At 42.2% G+C, this 17,164-nt stretch overlaps 1 protein-coding gene across 1 annotated transcript in view; it reads right to left on the bottom strand.

Annotated features, from left to right (window-relative positions):
• Positions 1–17,164, bottom strand: part of LOC122799708 (ras-GEF domain-containing family member 1C-like) — a gene marked incomplete in the record, with an annotated part of 1,592,823 nt that overhangs the window by 603,449 nt on the left and 972,210 nt on the right. The window contains 4 exon segments of the mRNA XM_044068944.1: positions 11,695–11,790; positions 12,424–12,503; positions 12,596–12,698; positions 16,050–16,145. Coding sequence (XP_043924879.1) covers positions 11,695–11,790; positions 12,424–12,503; positions 12,596–12,698; positions 16,050–16,145 — 375 coding nt within the window.

Raw genomic sequence — 17,164 nt, 5'->3', positions numbered from 1 at the left:
GGTCACCATAGGCACTGTAGAGGGAGGAGCTGATGGAGCCGACTGTGGAGTAGAACCAGGTTCTAACACACTCCACATGACCTCAAAGGCACCCCTATCAGGCAGGGCCAGAGGTCTCCGCTCTGAAGAGCTGAGAACCTCCCCCGGCACCAAGGATGGCTCCGAAGCCGATGTCAGAGCCGAACTAACCAGCGCCGAAGCACCGAGAGGGAGAGCGGGGTCGGACAAGGGTCCGATGCCACTCGCCCCCTCGGAGCCGACGAGGGAAGTCCGGCGCCGAGATCCCTCCAAGGAGGAGATCGGAGCAGACGACGGCGCCGTAAGGAAAGGTATCGGGTTCTGACGCTCCCACAGTCTCGGCTCCGAGCAGCTCCGGCTCTGAACTCGATAGAGTCGGAGGAGGAATGTCTAATGGAACAGGGGTAGACATCGACTGTTGAGTCGGGCTATGTAACATCTGGGCCAGTGCCTCGGACTTAAGAAGTCTACTCACCACCCTCTGCAAATCATGGTCCGAAAGTCTGGAGGACCTAGAGGAGTGTGACCTATGGCTCCGTTCAGACAAGAGCGGTGAGGCTGGAGCCGAATGAATGGAGCCAATAGAAGGAGACCTGGACCTTTTTCTAGTAATCGGTTCCAACAAGAGTATCGGAACCAACTTAGACTTGTCTGTCTCGGCTCCAGCTGGAGCTGAGGACACAGAATGTGTGGTAGGTCTAGAATCATCGGCTCCGGCCGGAGCCGATGGTTGAACCGTTACAACGGTCTTTGAACCTCCGGAGGACGGCTCGGATGCTGGAGCCGACTGCCTGGAGGACTTAGGTTTCCCTGACATGGACTGTGTCGGGGGACCCCTCAGGCTTCAATAAGCCTCTTAAAATTAGCTTATTTTTACGTTCCTGCAAGACTCTAGGGCTGAAACCATGACAGACAGCACAAGAGTCCTGCAGGTGTAAAGGTCCCAGGCAATGTACACAAGAAGTGTGACCGTCTGTCAGAGACATCTTCTGACAGCACGAGTCACACTTCTTAAAGCCTGAGACCTTCGATTCTTTAGACATATCTAAAGAAAAATAGTGTAATCACTCACACTCACACACACAGATTACACTAATTTAAATTAAACTAAATTAAATTAAGTAACTATGTTAACAAAAAATTCCCTAAAAAAACACAGTCCCTCCAACTACTAGGAGGGGAAGGAAGGGGCCTAAAGGCCTAAGGGAAGAACTCTTGAAAAGTTTTTGGAAAAGGGGAGAATTTGGAAGGGAATGGTAAAGAAACTACTTAATTAAGTAACTATTACAGAAAAAAATAACTTAAAGGGGTCTATCTTAGTAAAACTTTATATAAAGCAACTAACCTGTAGAGCCGGTTGGAAACAGCACCTCGTTAGCTAAGCGGCAAACGAGATATGAGGAGTCACCGCCTAGCATTGTGGGATATGGGGAGCCTCGAGCCGGTGGAATTAGCTCTCGAGCTTTAGTATTGGCCGAGTCGGAGCCGAGGATCGGCTCCGAACCCATCCAGCAAGAATGAAGGCGAGATAGACAACTTAACATGACCCTTTTTCAGCAGAGGCCCGGGGAGAAAAGCTCCCACAAAGAAAAATTACAGATACATTTAGTTAGACATGATCAGTATACACACAAATTACAAAATGTTATAAAAGTTGTATAAAGCAGAGAAAAATGGAAATCAAGAAAAGGTACAAATGGGAATGTTTATGGAAGAATTATGTATGCCAAGGTTAGAGGTAGAGCAGAGGGCTCAATTACTAACAGTTAGGACAGGAAGAGGGGAGATAAAAATGGTATGTATAACCAATCTACAGGAAAAGCCCCCAGGAATTGATGGTATTCCTGTGGAAGTTTGGAAGCTAATGGAAAAAAATGATAAAGATCTGGAAGGTTTAGTTTAACAGTACTTTAAGAGAAGTACCAGCATCCAGGAAGAAGGCAGTGGTAACGGTAATAAATAAAAGGGTAAAGATCCATTGGATCCAGCTTCGTGCAGGCCCATTTCCATACTAAACCATGACTATAAAGTGTTTATGTCTATAATGGCTAAAAGAATGGCAAAAGTGATACCAAAATTGATAGATATGGATCAGTCTGGTTTTGCGGAGGGGAGGCAAACATCTGACAATATTAACAGAACACTGATGATCCAGACGGAAGCAGAATGTAAGAAAAAAAGAAGTTACGTTCTTACCATAATATTCCATGTGAGTTGTCCATCTCGCCATTCATTCTTACTGATGGGTTCGGAGCCAAACATTGGCTCTGACTCGGCCATTTTTCACAAGCTCGAGGCTAATCCCCTATCCCATGATGCACTAGTGCCCAACTCAGATCTTGTTTGCCTCTATAATAATGTTTGCCTCCCTCTATATATATATATATATATATATATATATATATATACATACACACATACAGACTTGCATCAATCTTTGTCTAAAAGGCAACTGAACAGGTTCAAAGTCAAATACTTGTCTAAACTGAATAAAAGGTCCAGATCCACCAGAACCCACAGGTTGGGGATTGGAGGGAGGGACGTAAGAATGACTGGCGAGATGGACAGCTCACATGGAATGTTATGGAAATAACATCACTTTGTAATGTGAATTCGTCCTATTTCGCATTCATTCTTACTGATGGGACAGTGTCCCTAGTACCATCAATCCTGGATGGCTCACGGGAAAATATTCTTCAGCACAGTGGACCCGAAGGAGGCCATATCTACTTTGTAATGAGTAATAAAGTTATGTGTTCCTGCCCAAGTTGCCGCTGCACAAATGGTGTCGCTATAGGCACTTTAGCACGAAAGGCTGAAGAAGTAGCAATGGCCCTAGTTGGATGAGCCTTTACTTTGCATGGTAACTTTTTATTTACTGAATTGTAAGTAAAGGAAATACAATCTGACAGCCATCTGGACAGAGTGCGTTTTGGGAAATACAATCTGGCAGCCATCTGGACAGAGTGCGTTTTGGGAAATACAATCTGACAGCCATCTGGACAGAGTGCGTTTTGGGAAATACAATCTGACAGCCGTCTGGACAGAGCGCATTCTGCTACTGCTGTACCTCTGAGTATCTGAGAAGGATACAAAAAGTTGGTCAGATTTGCTGAAATCTTTTGTCCTGTGTAAATAAAGTTGGTGTAGCATGTATTCTGCCTTACTGCCATACTTGGGAAAGAAGACCGGCAACTCTATGGTTTGATTCAAGTTGGATTCTGAACACACTTTAGGTAGGAAAGTTGGATTTGTTTGCAGTGAAACCCTGTCATTGTGAAATAAGAGATATGAGGGTTTAATTGACAAAGCTTGCAGTTCTGATACTCTTCTGGCTGAAGTAATGGCCACCAAAAAGATAGTTTTCAAAGTTAAGAATTTTAAATCACATGAAGATGGAGGTCTACACAGTGGAAGACTTATTCTTGATAGGACGAAGGTGAGGTTCCATGGTGGCAGTTGAGACTTTACTGGTAGTCTTAAAAGACAAGCGCCCTTAAGAAAAGCTTTACACAATCTATGTGGCATAATGTTTGGTCCATTCTTACTTAAATGGAAATTTGAGATTGCTGCTAATTGTACTCTTATAGTAGCAGCTGCTGATATTCTTCAAAAAGTTTGTAAGGAATTCTAAGATCGAGAGAAGGGACGCAGAGTAAGGATTAATTTTATTTTTTAGAGCCCAATTAGAAAACCGTTTCCATTTGCTAAGATATAATCTTCTCGTTGATGTCTTATGAGGAGACATCAGAATGGGACTTGTTGCAGATGAAAGATATTGTAACCTGATTATGTTTGGAACTGGAGCAGCCAAGCTGTCAATTTGAGGGTTTTCAGGGACAGGTGAATAACTCCTGATGAATGGATCAGTAGAGTTGGCACTGGGTCCAGGATCCAAGGTTCCTCCAGAAGATGAGGTTGTAGGAAGGGGAACCAAATTTGACGAGGCCTGTAAGGGGCAATCAGAATTAAGGTCTCTCCCAATAAAGTGGCTTTCTGTATTACTTTGGGTATCAATGGGAATGGAGGAAAAGCATAGAGGAGACCTGGGGGTCAATCATGTGTCAGTGCATCCCTCGGAGACTTCCCCTGAGGGGGAATTAGGGCAAAGTAGGCGCTGCATTTTGTGTTTGTGGACGTGGCAAAAGGTCAGAGCAAGGCTGGCCACATTTGTGGAAAATGCTCTCCGCTACTTCTTGTTTGAGAGACCACTCGTGTGGCATCAGTATTTGTCTGCTGAGCTTGTCTGCGATTACGTTGGATTTCCCCAGGATGTGCATTGCTACTAAAAAGTGTTGGGTGGATGTCGCCCATTGCCATACTCTCAGGGCCTCTCGACACAGGGGTAGGATTTGGCTCCTCCTTGTTTATGTACCATACCGCTGACATACTGTCTGTCTGAAATGCAATTGTTCCTACAGGTAGAGAGTCTTGAAATGCCTGCAATGCAAAAAGCACTGCTCTCATCTCAGAACACTGACGCAAGTGAACTTCATGTTCTTGCCACGTTCCTTGCTGATGCAAGTGGACTTCATGTTCTTGCCACGTTCCTTGCTGATGCAAGTGGACTTCATGTTCTTGCCACGTTCCTTGCTGATGCAAGTGGACTTCATGTTCTTGCGTTCCTTGCTGATGCAAGTGGACTTCATGTTCTTGCTAATCCTTGCTGATGCAAGTGGACTTCATGTTCTTGCCACGTTCCTTGCTGATGCAAGTGGACTTCATGTTCTTGCCACGTTCCTTGCTGATGCAAGTGGACTTCATGTTCTTGCCACGTTCCTTGCTGATGCAAGTGGACTTCATGTTCTTGCCACGTTCCTTGCTGATGCAAGTGGACTTCATGTTCTTGCCACGTTCCTTGCTGATGCGCAAGTGAACTTCATGTTCTTGCTACATACCTTGGGCCGTCTTTCACAGATAATGCCCGCCTCACCCGAAGGACTTGAATTCTCTCTTCTGGAAGGTTTACCATCATTGCTTTTGTGTTTAATTCTGCTCCTATAAAAATGGTATGTTAAGATGACAATAAGGCAGATTTTTTTGTAACTGACAGTAATTCCTAATTATGAAAATAGTCGTAAGGTTATGTCCCTTTGCTTGGATTAGTAGTTGCTTGAAGGTGGCAGTTAGGAGCCAGTCGTCTAAGTATGGAAACACTCTGAATCCTAGCTGCCCCAGATGAGCCATGACTACTGCCATGCATTTGGTGAACACTCTGGAGGCTGTAGAGAGGCCAAACGGCAGAGCTCGAAATTGAAAATGACTGGCTCCCAACCGAAAGTGCAGATAACGCCTGGATGGCCTGTCCATTTTTATATAGTAGTACACGTCCTGGAGGTCTACAGCAGATCCAATGGTCTTCCCCTAGAAAGAGAAGTATCGACTGCAATGTGACCATCTGGAACTTTGTCTTTTTTACTGACCTGTTTAGTCTGCTGACATCCAATATAGGTCTCCAGTCCTCTGTTTATTTTGGAACTAAAAAGAACTTTGAGTAAGTGCTGGATCCTATTTGGTCTGCGGCGACTGCTTGGATGGCTCTTTTTTTATAGCAACATTTGAATCTCTATGGTTGCTTGAACCCTGTGATTGGGTGAAACATCAGGGATTCTTTTGTTTGGGGGAGGTGGTGTTGAAAAGGGTATTGAGTAACCTCTGGATATGATCCTTTGCACCCAAATGTCTTTTGTAATTTTTAGCCAGGCGACTGGGTGCAAAGATACATGTCCCCTGACTGCCTCCAGAGTGGGACAGATGGGCCTCCTTTCAGGAGTGCTGAAAGGGCTTACCGGAAAAAGATTCACGGTCACCCTGATTCTGCGGACCCCCTCTGCCGTGTGGATGGCATCTTCCGTTACTTCCTCCTCCTCTCCCCCTGAAGGAGGATTCACCATGTGTCAGGAAAACCTCTCTGGAATTTCCAGAACCACATCTTTTCCCCCCTTTTGACCCTTGGGGTAAGGTCTGGAAGGGGTGGAAAATTTATTCCCACAGCAGACACAGTCTTTCCCTCCTGTTCACACCTGGTTAGGGTCTCTTTCACTTTAGGCCCAGAAAAGGGACAAGCCATCAAAGGGAGATGTTTATGAAGGATGACTTGAAGGGTTCCGTGAAATTACAGAGGCACATCCAGGAGTGTCTGCTAAGGGAGATTCCTGAACACGCCAACCTACTTGCTCCATCGGCTACATAAGAAATTAGCTTCATGGATGAGGTCACAAGGAAGTTAAGGGTGGAGAGCTAGGAAGACACTTTCTCTGATAACCCCTCAGCCACTGAACTCTGGAGAGAATCTCCTAGCTATTTTGAGTTGTCCCTGTAATCTGGTAAAACAGGTTAAATAGTTAAGGGACCCGAGAGTGAAGGCTGCTGATGAAAAAGTGCACTTTCCGTATCTGTCCATTGTGCACAGATAGTTATTCGGAGGATGGACAGATGAGGATGTTTCTGATAACTCCTTTTTAGTGGCTGCTGCCACCATTTGTTAGAAAAAGTTTATCTTCTGGACTGGTGATTAATTTATTTGGCCTCCTAGGGATGGGGTCCACTGTGTTTGGAGACTCCCATGCCTTTCGACAAACTAAATCCAGGAGTTCGTCGAAAGGCGGAGACACCCAAGTGGTGGAAGGTCAAGGCCCAAAAGCTTTCAGGTACACGGACTCCTTCAGTAGGGTTGATGGATTTCCTGCTGCCTCTCTGTTTTAGGATTTCTAGAATGTCCACGAAGAAGACATCCTCAGAGGGTGACTGTGGGGACCCTTCTGACTCATCGAGTTCTGTGTCAGATGTAATTGATTCCTGAAGGGAATCCAAATACTTCCTCTTGCCAGGTTCTTTTCTAAGGAGCTTCTTCAAAAGGGTATTCAGGAGAGGTCTCAGAAGATAAGGTCCACCCACTGGAGTTTCCTGAAGTTCTGGGTCACTATGCCTTTGGGGGATTGGTCTGCCGAGATGGACATCGGTGCTCTGAGGGAAGGAATGGATGTAGCAGAAGGTGAGGCTGTCTCTGAGGACAGTGCTCTCCTCATAGCTTTAACAGCCACTCTCCCATGAGCTGAAGAAACCTTTGGTTCCGGGGAACCAAGAGGCAACCCCGGCGTCACAGGAGCAGGCTCCGAAGCAGAGGTAGGAGCCGAGCTCACACGAGCCAACAAATTATCGGCTCCACTTAACCCCCCCTCCCCCCCAGGATCCAACCGGTAAGTTTTGGTTCCTAAACCCCTTGGACGGCACAGAGGTGGTCAGAGCCATTGCAGCCGAAGATCCTGGAGTAGGTCTCTGCTCCAACAAACTCATCACCATCGGCTCCACACATTCCAGCTCTGAAACCGCTGGTTGAGTTGGAGGAGGAATCGAAGAAGCAGGGGAAGGTCCAGTTGGCTCCGAGGCCCTGGGGGTTGGAACCGATAATAATTTGCCTAATGCTGGTGTCCTCAGCAGTCTCTGCACAACACAATCCACATCAAATTCAGAAAGGCTACTTCAGGATCTGGATGATGGGCCTGGAGATGCTGATACTTGAAGGAGTGGGGATCTCAAAGTAGAGGATACCAGTTCCAATGCTGGGGGCTGGCTCCTTACTTGTAGAACCAACGGCTCCGAAGGCAGTGGAGCCGAGGTTACAGATCTCTCAGATCCTACTTGTTTTGTAACTGTCGGAGACAATCTCGGTGCTTTCTTGGATGGCTCCAACTCTTCTGATGTAAAAGATCTTTTGGAAGATTTCGATTTTTCAGACACAGGAGATTTACTTTTTTCTTGACTACCTTGCCCCTGGTCAAGAGCTTCCAAGAACGAAGACTAACAGCCCTTTCAAAATTAGTTTATTTTTCCCTTCCTGCAGGACTCTTAGCTAAATGAGTGACATACAGCACAAGAGTCTTGCAAATGAATTGCACCTAAACAATACACACATTCTGTGTGTCCACCATTTAACATTTTTTGCCCCCAACTTTGGGCACTTTTTGAAACCCGAAGGTTTCGACTCCTTTAACTGTTTTGACATTGTATGTCCAGTAAATATTCCAAACACACATAAGAGTAATGGAACCTCTCTAACTAAAACGAGGTTATATAGTATAACAACAAACCAACACTTTTAACAGTTATCGAAGGAAAAGAGAAAAGACACACATACACAATATAATCCTTCGGTTAACAATGAGGTAGCTCTCCAAGATAAACGGGCTACAAAGAATACAGTACACTATAAAATATGTAGGGAAAACTATCCTAAAGGTATCAAAGCCACACACTATAGATAAGCATTTTAATAAACTAGATTTCACGCTATATAAATGTATTGAAATAACAATCTAGAGGCAAGAATTAAGTCTTAATAATTCTGTTTGCAACTCGAAAAACATCTAATTTACAGGGCAAAATAGGGAATAGGAAAGCCCAACAACAAATGGCCTTTAGAGAAAAAAGGAGAATTCTTATTTTTTAAACAACTAAACAGTAAGAAGGCACTCTAAATAGATAAATTCTCTAAACTATTTTTGAAAGAAAGTTATAACTTTTAAATAAGAAAATGCTCTATCTGTTTCTGCGGCAAACGAGATCTGAGTTGGGCACTAGTGCATCATGGGATAGGGGATTAGCCTTGAGCTAGCTGAAGACCTCGAGCTTGTGAAAAACGGCAGAGTCGGAGCAGAAGATTGACTCCAAACCCATCAGTAGGAATGAATGCCAAATAGAACTTCACATTACCATTTTTATTGGTGGGTCTTGATGCAGAGAAAGCATTTGATAGAGTAGACTGGGACTTCATGAGCATGACAATGGAAGCATTTGCTTTCCCTGATACAATTATAAGGTTGATTAAAAGTATATATGAGGGATTCGACAAAAAAATTAAAGTGGGTGGAATCCTCTATGGTAACTTCTGCTTGAGTAGAGGAACGGGGCAGGGTTGTCCGCTTTCCCCTTTGTTGTTTACATTATATTTAGAACCACTGGCAAAGAAAATAAGGCACTTAGAAATTCCAGGATATAACTGGCATGGTAGTTAGGAAAAGCTGTCTCTACTTGCCGATGATATTATTTTATATATGACAAAGCCAGAAAGGGACATTACAGTGTTGTGGAACATTTTAAGACCGTTTAAAATTTTCTCGGGATTCAAAATTAATGAAGCTAAAACAAAGGGCAATAGTGGTAAATTATGTACCCACACATGAATTGGTCTAACAATATCCATATTTATGGGGACATGATAAAATGAAATACTTAGGAGGATGGATTAGAAATGACTCTAGTGGCAGCTAAGGATATGTGGGAAGAGACTAAACAGAAGATAATACAAAAATTGAGAAACTGGAAGCTTTGTTATATGGATATGGATACTAAGATACAAGCAATTCAAATGTTTTTAGTCCCTTTAGTCTTATACATGGATCAGGCAAATTTTTATCAACCAGAGAAGCTGTGGATGGCAATTAAAAGGGAGTTGAAGGATTTTATCTGGGAAGGGAAGACAGCTACGGTCAAGTGGGATAAACTGATTCTTCCAAAGAATAAGGCAGACCAAGACTACCCAATTTGAGGGGGTATTTTACAGCAACACAGTTAAGGCTCATACATAGCACAAGCAGAAAACCATAACTCAAAGTGGAAAGGAATGATGATGAGACAGGGAGGAAGCTCAAGAAATAAGGAGAGACTGGGATTTTGGATGCAGACTCTTAAGGAGAACAAAAATCATACAGAGTATTATATTCATAAAATAGCAGGAAGTATTCTAACAAAACCAGCAAGAGAATGAAGAAAAGAAGTTATGCCAATAGGGATAACTGTGGTCAGGAATACAGATAATAGGCAAGAGGGGGCAGAAATTTATTGGAAAAAACTGGCAAAGGAACCAAGGTATTGGGAGCAAATAACTAGTAAGGGAAAGGTAATAGAATGGGAAGAGGCCAAGAAATTATTTGGACTGCAGATTAGAGATTGCATTTCCTACCAATGATTGATATCAGAGTATACGCAATGAAAAAGACCAGCACTAGAGTTTTTAATAGAATCTAGAACAGAAGTTGTCCTTAAAAAAGGAATAATTAGTAAAGATTATAAAACACTGCATGACAATTATACGAATCAATCAGAGGAACTTGGAAAGGACTGCGAAGAGAGACTGGATAAGCAATTCGGCAAGAGACAATGGGGGGATGTATGCATATCTCCCAAAAATGCAACAAAGTCTAGAAGATTTAGGATCTTTGCCTGAAGTGTTTACATAGGTATTTTTATACCCCAAGTGGACTCCAAAGAATTTTTTCTCAGGTGGACAGCAAATGCTGGAGGTGTGATGGGCAAGAAAGAGGTGGCTGGGAACATATTTTTTGGGACTGCAATGAGCTGGCAGACTTTTGGGATTCCCTGCGGACTGCTCTGTCTGAGATGCTGGGTGAGCAGGTTGGATTGACTGGGGAGATGATATTTTTGAGCTATGATACAGAATCTGAATTGCTTACACATAGTAAAGCCTTGCCGAGTCTAATTCTGGTGGTGCCAAAAAAGTAATTACTAGAAAATGGAAATCAAAGTCTAGACGAACTTTACTAGAAGTAGTGAGTATAGTAACAGAGATAAAACAACTGGAATTGGGATCTTTAGAAAGGGGAAGGACAAAATTATATAAGAAAAATGGGAATTATGGGAACATACGCAGAGAAGGAATGAGGTTTAAGAGGCAGGATTTGAATGAGCCATACAGTCTTTAACCGACAATGACTGGATATATTATAAGTGATGTATAATGTTGGCAACTACAGTTGTTTCAATGGTGTCTGTGATGTATAACTTTTACAACTAAAGTGGTGTAATTTTGTTTGCTTTTCATTTACATAAATGTAAGATTACCTAGGTCATTATGTGATACTTTTTTCAATAAACATCTTTATTAAAACACTTGTCTTGTAGAATTTTGCAATTTAAAGCCCGCTTCTACTGTAACTTTTTAGTGTGTGTGCATTCACATTATTTTTGGATGCCAATGCCCAGTGAACATTAAGACTCCCTTCTGCCTGCTCCAATAACCCAGAAGTTTCCCTAGGAGGCAAAATCCCTATGCCTACTCATTTCTCGTAGGGGCAATGGGGTGGGAGTAAAGGTGTCATACTATCTGAGAATAGGGTTTCTGCTGTGGGCTTAGCATTTCCCTTACACATACCCAGTATACCCCATGGGTAACACCCCTGTCCCACTCAAAGCAATGCGCCTCCAGAGATCCCGGTCAACACCAAGAATTCTCCATGGAATTAGCACCCCAGGGCATACATCTGTCAATCCCACCCCCAGACAGAGACACACAAGTGGGCTCTCTCCCCCCGTCTGGCTCTTCCAGTGATTGGACTGCTAACTGAACCCAGGTTGAATGGGCATACTCAGGGTTTATCCTTCTACACCACACAGCTGACTCCACTTTGGCACTTTTTTTAATTAATTACATTTCTATGCTTCATCAAGTGATATTCAGAATGTCAAAGTTTCTGTAGCTATTCAGCGTTGTGCTGCTGGAAGTGATGGGAGTCAGTAAAATATCTAGAATCCAGTTACTGCATACCAAGCAATATCTTCTGGCCGGATACCTCAGAGAATGAAACTTCAAAAGCATGTACAATCTTCCCATAAAATAAAAGTACAGCACAAGTATGATTAGAGAAGAAAACCCGGTACCTTTTCTCTGTTACTGTGTGCCATGAGAGCCCGATGAGCTGCACCCCTCAGTGCCGTGCGATAATTGTAGAAATTACTAGTTGGATCCATTTGATGCTACATATTACAAAAGAGTAGAACATATTATAAAGCTGAAGCCAAAGTTTGCCCATTAAGAAAAGGCAGCAATTTTACATATTACAAAAGAGTAGAACATATTATATAGCTGAAACCAACGTTCGCCCATTAATAAAAGGCAGCAATTTTACATATTACAAAAGAGTAGAACATATTATATAGCTGAAACCAACGTTCGCCCATTAATAAAAGGCAGAAATTTTATATATTACAAAAGAGTAGAACATATTATATAGCTGAAACCAACGTTCGCCCATTAATAAAAGGCAGCAATTTTACATATTACAAAAGAGTAGAACATATTATATAGCTGAAACCAACGTTCGCCCATTAATAAAAGGCAGAAATTTTATATATTACAAAAGAGTAGAACATATTATATAGCTGAAGCCAAAGTTCGACCATTAAAAAAGGCAGCAATTTTACATATTAAAAAGAGTAGAACATATTATATAGCTGAAGCCAAAGTTCGCCCATTAATAAAGAGACAGCAGTTTTACAGTTAATGCATTTTCATCTAAAAGTACTTTGAAAATAAGACAACCTTCAAAGAAAGGGAAAAATGTTGTCATAAAAAACCTGAATTAGTAAATGAGAAATGTTAGATCTTACCTCTAGGACAAAGAATTTAGCAGTTTTTACTTTAGCCCAGGTCTTTTTTAGTCTAGAAACTGGAGTCATGTTCATACCAGCTGGAATTCAGAGGAAAAAATGAGATTAACAAACTCACTAAGGCCCAAAACAAAGAGTAGAAGGGTACTAGAAAGACAAATGGTATACTTACAGATGACTGCCATTAATGAATTAAAGTTGCCTATATTAAAACACTCCCGTGCAACATCAATGTAGAATTCGATTACTTGGGCTCTCTGTTTCTTCTTTGCAGGCTAGAAAATAAAACATGTTCCAGTAAAAACAACTAATTAATTTATTTATTTTGTTTGTTTACCGGGTAATGTCCAACTGGGCATGAGGCCCATTTTCAGTGGAGGCCCGGGGAGAAAATCTCCATACATAAAATAGACAGTATTAAGCAATCAAATTGAACATGTATTAATTAATCAACAATGTAAAAAGCAAGTCAGCAAATAAATTAGTTACATAACAGTAATTAGCAAATTATTAACAAATTTAACAAAAAATGGCACAGTGATAAAAACTGGCCGCATGAGTTAATAGTGAGAACAGTGTGATACAGTAATTGCAGGATAAATAGTCTTCGTAACAGTTAAAGACAGCAGTATGTATGCATACATTGATAACTGAAGCCAAGTGTAGAAACAAGATGGCCTTCAGCAGTTAATAGCTGTAGCTGTGAGAGTGAGCTAGTTTAGGGTAATGTAAGGGAGGAGCAGGTACCTTAACCAGGAGTATGGCAGGGGCAAAGCCAGTGTTTTGCTAGATGTTCCTTAGGGAGGTTTTTAAACTCATGAATACTGGGGCTTTTAGCCACAGGTTGAGGAAGAGTATTCCACAGTTTGGCAATTTTATGGGAAAAGAGGGTGGTGCCCTGTGTGTTGTGGGCTTGGGTAATCTTTAACAATAGTTTATTTGAGGATCTTAGAGCTCTAGGAGTGCTGTTGGGTTGGACTAGATTAGTGAGTGCCGGGCACTTGTTAGGTTTGTGAATTATATTGTGGGCTATGGACAATTGGTTAAATGTTAGAAGGTTTGGTAGTTCTAACCATTTAAGTTGGGACGTAACCATTATTGAATCCCCAAATGATGAGGATACTCTACAAAAGGGCCTTACAGAAACAGATGCTTGGTGCCAGAGCCATGGGCTCAAGCTCAATGCCAAGAAATGTATTGTTATCCCCTTTGGGAAAAAACATGTATCCATGAATTACCATATAGGTGGCAGTACACTAAACACAGAAAGTGTGATAAGAGACTTAGGGACACAGGTGGACAGAGGTCTCACCTTCGATAACCACATCGCCACAACAGTCAGGAAATCCTTCTATGTGGCACACCTCATCACGAAGGGCTTTTCATCCAGAAAAAAGGAGGTCATTGTCCCACTGTACTCATCCCTCATTAGACCCATTATAGAATACAACGCCCCATTTGGTATGTACCTCTCAAGACATCTGCAACAACTGTAAAGGCCTCAGAAATACCTCACTAAAAGAATCACAGGCCTAAAGCAGATGCCCTACGCTGACCGCCTTAAAAAACTCCAGCTATACTCTGTCGCATATCGTCTACTCAGAGGCGATCTCTGCTTAACATACAACGCCATGTCAAACCCAGAGCTGTTGGACATGCTACACTTAAAGAAATCCCAATCCCTAAGGGCTACACGCTCCAGGGATCTAAACCTTGTCATCACAATAAACAAAACATGCTGGAGGGATAGGTTCCTGACCCAGAGACTCCCCAGACTCTGGAATAGATTGCCCATACATGTCAAGCAGAGTGCCTCTTTGGACCTCTTCAAGAGGAACCTTGACAATTGGATGGGAGAAAGGAAATTCACCCCAGGGATCACGTCAGTCGCCCTGCTAGACAGGGGTCCAGGAAAGTAAATAATGTGGGAAGAAATAGCCAGGGAATTGTTACGGCTAGGCTTGTATAGGCCCTAGGGCTGATAGCCTAGTACCAACCTATGAGAGTACAGAGCAGTGGTGGGTTCTGTAAGGGTGGCCTGTGGCAAACTTGCCGATTTTGTTGTAGTATGATTCCAGATTATTTAGGTCAGATTTACGAATGTTTGTACATACTAGGGAGCTGTAGAGGAGGGTGGAGAGTAGATGTGTGTGAGCAGTGGCTAGTCTGGCATTGTCTGTAAGGTATGGTTTAATTCTGTAAAAGGTGCGAAGTTTGGAGTGGACTTTTTTGATGGTGAGGGAGATGTGGGTGTCAAACCTTAATTCTGTAAAGGGTGCCAAGTTTGGAGTGGACTTTTCTGATGGTGAGGGAGATGTGGGTGTCAAACCTTAGGTTATCATCGATTGTGACACCTAGAAGTTTGGCTTGGCTGGTGGAATCTATTTTGGTTCCATTTGTGGAAAGGATAAAAAGTGGAGCCAGACATGTTTTGGGTTTATTGTAATTGAAGACAATTAACTTGGTTTTGTTGGGGTTAAGTATGAGTTGATGGCTAGTGAGATACTTTTCTATGTCCTGGAAAGATTTTTGCATTTTTGTTTGTAGGTCCTGGGGGTGCTGGGCTGTGCAGACTAATGTGGAGTCGTCGATGTACAGGACTATGGAGGCTAGTTGGGCTGAAGAGCTGAGGTTATTAGTAAAAACTGTAAAGAGAAGGGGGCCAAGTATGGATCCTTAGGGTACACCAACAGTGATGGGTAGAAGGGGGTACAGGGTGTTCTCCCATTTGGTGGCTTGCTGACAGTTAGAGAGATAATTATGGAACCAGGACAGGGCTGTTGTGTTGAGGCCATGGGATGATAGTTTAGTGGGATTTGGTGGGATACAATGTCAAAGGCTTTTGACATGTCAAGGAATATGGAGGACACCATTTGGCCTCTGTTTATAAGATCTTGAACGGTGTTTGTGAAAGATAGCAGGGCAGTACTGGCACTATGTTTTGGCCTAAAGCCATGTTGTGGGGAGGGGGAGTTGTGATTAAGGAGGAGGGCAAAGAGTTGGGAGTGAATGCATTTTTCTAAGATTTTGGCTAGAGGGGAGAGAGTATGGCTATGGGACGGTATAGTTTGATCCTTAGTAGGGCCACCTTTGTGTAGGGGAATGATGTGGGATATTTTCCATAGATGGGGTACATATTGTTCAGAGATAGAACAGTTGATTAGGACTGTATTCTTTTAAAGGAGAAATGTGAAATGATAAACCCACAATCTACAGTACCTAGATTACAAAAAAAAAAAAAAAAGGTGCATCTTTTCTTTAATTAGTACATGCTTCCAAATGAATAATGGTCATTAACCTAGCAACCAATTATTAACCATACGTAAATTAAAGAACAGCATGTAACTGGAAGTGGGGTTGAGAGAAAAAAACCCTCCCAACACATACACACACTTGAAAAATGTAACTTATCTTGCTTCCATGCCTTTAAACACCTTTTAGATATTTTCCAATGAAGAACTGAATTACAGCTCGGACTATCAGTGTACATATCTGGTAACTTGTGCTCTTCGGACTATCAGTGTACATATCTGGTAACTTGTGCTCTTCGGACTATCAGTGTACATATCTGGTAACTTGTGCTCTTCGGACTATCAGTGTACATATCTGGTAACTTGTGCTCTTACCATGCAGATTTCCGTTGCTACGAGGTAACACAGTCTGTTGAACCACTTCACATAAGCCTCAAGATGTCTTGTCTTCTTTGTATCTTTAAAGCAAGGCTGTAGGGGTGAAAACAACACACTCAACAGGAATCAAGTCTAGGAAAAATAAGTAAAACTATAAGAGCTCACATACATCTACAACCATGCAGGTGCATAAAGCATTTGTGCGTACGCTTTTTTGTTTATATTTATACACTGTATCTTCCCAAATTATATCAAGTCGCAAAAAAATATTATCTGGCACAGGACGGGCACGTTTAGCTTGTGGATCTTGTGCATATAATCAAAACACATTTATCCACATTCTGCATTGCAAATTCTCCTCCTAATCCAAGACCCGGTTTTAAGTCACTCAAAAAGGCTACCCTCACTTAAGTCAAATCCCTACAATACTTATTTGGTCTCAGATTTAAAAGGAAATTATTTTTGTATTATGTTAGTTGTAATAAACAGTTATTAATTCTAGTGTCACAGCCCAACAAAAGCATCAGCTGCTTTGTCATAGCAGTTCTGTTTTCACCTTCAAGTTCTTAACAGCGGAGAGTTTTTTCCCCTTTTCACTACATTTCATCTCCTGAGCCAGCCATAAAAATCCTAAAGCCTGCTCAGCTCCACCTGGCTTAGGTTACAGTCTCAGACCTAAAGACTTAGATTTAAAGGAACTACGCGTCTGGGTCAGCAGAAGGACAGATGCTGCATACATCTCTGCTCACAGCGTAATTAACCACTGTATTCTGTTAAGCTTTCCTTTTCCTCACAGATACAACAGGGCTGAGAAACCTGCAAAGTCAGTACCTCTAGCCAACACAGGACATCTGTAGCTCCACATTCTTTACTGTGTGTGCTTAACAGAGAAATGGCTAAAAAAACAATGTGTGACCCGGTGTCCTCTTGTTTAAGCATTAAAGTGGGGGTTATAACTGGTAACAAGTTACGTTTTAGCCTACTAGGCATTAGAAGTGTGTGAATATTGCCCATTTAATTGTTTGACATGTCTATTCTGAAACAGTTTACACAGTCTACTAAGAAGTTACAGTAGAGAGTAGATTATCCAAAACATCAATTATCGGAACTCA

The sequence above is a fragment of the Protopterus annectens genome, chromosome 4.part0 (assembly GCF_019279795.1).
Source record: "Protopterus annectens isolate FY-2018-M chromosome 4.part0, PAN1.0, whole genome shotgun sequence".
NCBI lineage: Eukaryota > Metazoa > Chordata > Ceratodontiformes > Protopteridae > Protopterus > Protopterus annectens.
Note: the sequence above shows the minus strand (reverse complement) of the source record. Positions and strands in the feature narration are given on the sequence as shown.